This window comes from Poecilia reticulata, linkage group LG19, assembly GCF_000633615.1.
Source record: "Poecilia reticulata strain Guanapo linkage group LG19, Guppy_female_1.0+MT, whole genome shotgun sequence".
NCBI classification, from domain to species: domain Eukaryota; kingdom Metazoa; phylum Chordata; class Actinopteri; order Cyprinodontiformes; family Poeciliidae; genus Poecilia; species Poecilia reticulata.
The window spans coordinates 21700616-21705607 of record NC_024349.1 but is presented as its reverse complement, the minus strand read 5'-3'; the positions used below and the strand labels follow the sequence as shown (position 1 = coordinate 21705607).

The window sequence follows — 4992 nt, the reverse complement described above, 5'->3', positions numbered from 1 at the left end:
GTACAACTCATTGAGAAATTCACAAATTCAAAAAGGTATGATCTGTTTCTGCACTGCGTGAATTTTTAAAATAATGTAAGCCATCTTATTCCATTTTGTGCATGTTAAAATAATTGTTAAAAGATGTGAGGAAGTTTTACTTTTGAACATTTTGGGTTAGTAGAAATGTCTAATTTTGTGATTTTGAAATGAAAAACAAATAAATACACAAACCAGAGGGTTTTGCTATGAAACTCTGTACGTTGGAGACGCATTATAAACAACACACAGAGTTTATGTAAAACAGGTTGGAATATATTTTCTGACAAGTTTCCACACTGACTGTTGTACCATCTCTGCAGGTGGTCTACGTCATGAGGAACCCCAAAGACGTGTTCACGTCTGCCTTTCACTATTACAACATCACCTCATTCTTGGTGAAACCGGGTCCGCAGAGCGAATTCCTCCAGAAATTCCTCACGGGAAAAGGTTACCATCTCTATGTAGCTTTGTCTGCATTCACTGTGAAAGTGTTACAGAATATAAATCTAATCGTATTTGTGTTCAAAACCTGATTCACAATCCTTGATAAAGAGAAAAAATTTGTGAATYTGTTGGGGGGGTTTTTTTCAGTTATTTTTGGCTCCTGGTTTGACCACGTGAAAGGCTGGCTGAACGCTAAAGAGGAACTGCAGATCATGTATATCTCYTACGAGGATATGATAAAGGTGACAGCAAAGTSCTTTTTCCTTTGTTTTTGGTTTCAAACAAGTCGTACAGAAATAGCGAATCTTGCCATGAAACTCTTTGTGAACATGAACCGATCTCTAAAATGGAAYGGTGTTGTGCCTTCCTGTGCAGCAGGACCTGAACGACTCTGTGAGCAGAATCGCTCAGTTCCTGGGGAAGCCCTTGGAGCCYGATGTGCTGAAGAAGATAGCMGACAAATGTTTATTCAAAAACATGAAGAACAACCCTATGTCCAACTACTCGGTGGTGCCCCAGGAATTCATGGACCAAACAAAGAGTCAGTTCCTTCGTAAAGGTGAGTTTTCATTATTAACAYGGCCCCCTAGTGGTGGAACGGGTATCAGTTTTAGATTCCTGGTTTTCATGCCAGTTAAAACTGGTTTGGATGATTTAGTACAGTGAATTTGGAAACATTCCTGATTTTAAATGCCCTTAAAAATTAAGAATCTCAACGTAGCTGAAAAAGCTGCTAAAAGTGACAGGAGTAGTGACGTTGTTTTGTATAGCACAATGGATGCCCATAACTAAAGTACTAATAAAGACTCTGGGTGAGTTTGTAATATAAGGATTTACCTGGTGGTTCATCCAGAAAGGAGGATAAAATCAAAAGAAAAGGTTTCTAAAGGTAATAGCTTGGAGACCTAGCAATGCAGCACGCTACAGATAAATTTAAAAGCACTTCGTCACAATGATGGCTACTTGTGACAAATTCTGTAAATCTTAACACTATACAGCTCTGGAAAAAATGAAGAGCCCACTTYACTGAACCYCATTGAAAATCTCCTGGTTATTCCTGAGTTAAAACATTAGCATTGTTGTTTCTAAATKAATATCAACTTGTTTTCTTTGCATTATTTCAGGTCTGAAAATTCTGCATCTTTTGTGTTATTTTGACCATTTCTCATTTTCTGCACATACTAAATTTTTGCTTGGAATTTCAGAGACATGTTGTAGTTCATAAAATAAAAGAACAATATTCATTTTACTCAAACATATACCTGTAAAAAGTAAAATCCGAGAAACTGATCATTTTAAGTGGTCTCTTCATGTTTCCCAGAGCTGTATTTCTAGCAGCATTCACACTGACGTTGTAATTGAACTGATTGAACTGATGTAAAAAGCAGGCATTACAACCTGGAAACTATTGCCCAAGAAACCATTTTGTCTTATGATAAACTTTATGCTCACGAACAACATCTATGGCCGTCTCGATGGTATTGCTGTTTGTGTCTTGCTCAAACTACCTGTCTTATTCTTTATTTTTTTTTAACTGTTCCATCTTTGTCCTGATTCAATAAACCGCACAAAATATATGTGCTTTAAAAAAATAGAGCTATATGAATTGTAGAAATTGAATGCATGAATATTCTCATTTTTATTTGTTTCTGAAAATATAAAAATTTCAACTCAAGTGCATTAAGGCAACAAATTGGACACATTAGTGTCTTTASAAATAAAAGTCAAAAAGACTTAAATTTATGTTACATTTGTGCACAAATTGCTTTTTATAACCGATGAGATAAATTCAACATTTTCCTTTAAAAAAAAACAAGAGTTTCCAAAAGGTTCCACGTCTCTTGTGTTTTATTTCAGGGGTCGCTGGAGACTGGAGGAACCTGCTTACACCAGAAGAGGCACAGCACTTTGATGCAGTGTTCAAAGAAAAAATGAAAGACGTGAACTTTAAATTCAACTGGGATTAAGCCAGTTTAGTGCAATTACTTTAACCATTTCATAAAAAGAATTAACCTGTATGTCAGACCACTGACTGAAAAATTCAATACTGTATTTAAAAGAAATCAGTTCAAACTTYGACCTCTTCTTCTGTGACTTAACTAAGTTACAAAACCAAAAAAAAACAAAAACTAATCCTCAACGTTGTGATCCGTTTTGCCTAGGAARTCAGAGCTTACTGGGTAAGTGGAACTGGGAAAATACCTAAAACCCAAATTTCTAAATTCCCAAATTCATGGAAACACTGGTTTTGCAAATTTGGAAAACCAGTGAGTTAACTTGGCTATTGAAGGCAAAGTGTKGTCTTCAATAGCCAAGCTAACTGTGTTAAGTGACATAAGCCAAGAATAAAAAAAACCCTTAGTGTTTAATGCATTTAAAATATCATTGAAACACTTTAACTACTGTAGTTAGTCCAGTAGCTAAGCTGATAACTGATTGAATCAAATGGAAACTGTCAACAGAATAAATAGTTTAAAACCTGTGCCATGAAGATTGATTAGCTTAGGGAAAATGTAGGCAATTGACATGTTACTATAGCACAAATAAACAATTTTAGCATTAGCTGTTTTAAATGGCTTAAATTGGCTAAAATGGCGACTCATCAGTTAGCTTTTCACCGTGACACAGCACTTAGCTCTTCACCTCGACCTAGTGGTTAGCTTTTAACCACTCTAAAAAATGTTGCAAACTCACTGCTGTATGTCATCTTTCTGGCTCAGGCAACAAAACTATTACTGAGAGTTGCTGCAGACAACCTCTGTTGAAAAAATTTGAGCTATCCCTTTAAGGCGGGACAGAAGTAATTTTTTTAAGAGCTAGTTTTGCTGTTATAGTTCAGGCGGCTCTGCCATTAGATGGTGTTTCACTTTGTCCTCAAAAGCTGCATGCATTTTATTGACTCACTGAGTTCAGAAAGGGAAGGTTTGATGTAATAGCATTCCTCCAAGCACATTACTCATATGTTGCAAGATTGACCTTTAATATACACTGCTCAAAAAAATAAAGGGAACACTTAAACAACACAATATAACTCCAAGTAAATCAAACTTCTGTGAAATCAAACTGTCCACTTAGGAAGCAACACTGATTGACAACGGGGACCCTCGACGGGTCAATCAGKGKKGCYKSMKAASTGGACMGYTKGRTTTYMCWGMRGKTYGRTTTACTTGGAGTTATATTGTGTTGTTTAAGTGTTCCCTTTATTTTTTTGAGCAGTRTATTTAGAATATTTTTTGGAATAATGTTGGCCTTTAGAGAATGAAGAAGACATGTTGAGTTGCAGTAGTTCTCTGTGTTAAAGCTTGATGGACGACTGAGAACCTCAGCCATGGTAAAGAGAAAGGCGTACATAGCATGCCTACATTGCACATATGGAGAAGCACCATARGTTTTCTATGCTCACCTGTAGTAAAGTGGCAAAGATAAACTTGAAGTAAGTAACTTGTATTCAACAAAAATACCAGGCATGTTAATTCCTGAGCAGCTGAAATCCTATAAAAACCTGTAGCTACTACTGCKTTTCATAAGCACTTATGTAATGTAATTAAAAGRATGTATYTAAGAACATTAATAATGTTTCACCAAAACAAATATATTYGTTGAYTTCCATACACACTCTTATAAAAACTATGTAACTCATAGTCCTGTATCCTTTCATTATGCTTTTTAGTATAATACTGTAGAAAATTGTACAAAACAAATAAAAACTCTTACACTCTGTGTCTCCAGTTTTGAGTTCGAGTTTATTGAACATACTGTATATATATTTTCAAAATATACTGATTTTGAAAAGCACCAAATGTTGGGCARCTGTAAAYGTTGCGTCTCACACAGCAAAGTCAAGAGTTGGCTCTTGTCAATAAGTTCAAGWGTTTAAGGAGTCTTTTCATCTCAAGTTGTACACAAACATGTTAATTTTTGTTCCTTTATCATTTTTTTTAGGTACTAWGCGGTTTTTAGAACAAACTCTGGCTATTTCATGCAAAAATGAAAAAATAATAACTAATATTCTTCCTTTGGGGGCAGGGTAAAGCTGTCTCCTGTGTAAATTGTGTGGCCAGATAGTTAAAAACACAAATGTACAGCATAATTTCTTTTTTGTAACTATAAAACTGAAAGTAAGTGGTTTCAAAAGTAAAAGCTCATGTTARTTTGTAACTTCAGGAAAATCTTTCATACAAGTATAGCTGATATCTAGCTATACTTATAGATATATAGACCTGGATGTTTTGGTCAGATAAAGATGATACTAAAGTAAGAAATACCTGACAGTGGGTTCCTGTGTTTCTGACTGTGATGATGTCTAATGGTTTGTTCACACCAAACATATTTTGAGCGTCAGACGCGTCTGGTTTACGTTCAAAATCTATGTGAAGCGCTGGACGCTTCATACGCTCAAAACGATTCAAATTGCGTCGCACTAGACRCTTAAAACACGCCTCAACGACCCTCGATGCATCTCCGCATAGACTTTGACTGTAAACCAGACGCGCCTGACGCTCAAAACTCGTTTAGTGTGAACACACC

At 35.8% G+C, this 4992-nt stretch overlaps 1 protein-coding gene across 1 annotated transcript in view; it reads left to right on the top strand.

Annotated features, from left to right (window-relative positions):
- Nucleotides 1-2947, top strand: part of LOC103482099 (sulfotransferase family cytosolic 2B member 1-like) — a 14606-nt gene extending 11659 nt beyond the window's left edge. Inside the window, exons 2-5 of the mRNA XM_017310711.1 lie at nucleotides 310-468; nucleotides 613-707; nucleotides 841-1024; nucleotides 2323-2947. Of these exons, the coding sequence (XP_017166200.1) occupies nucleotides 310-468; nucleotides 613-707; nucleotides 841-1024; nucleotides 2323-2432 (548 nt within the window). The 3' untranslated portion in view covers nucleotides 2433-2947. The remainder of the gene's footprint in view (nucleotides 1-309; nucleotides 469-612; nucleotides 708-840; nucleotides 1025-2322) is intronic.
- The last annotated feature ends 2045 nt before the right edge of the window (nucleotides 2948-4992 follow it).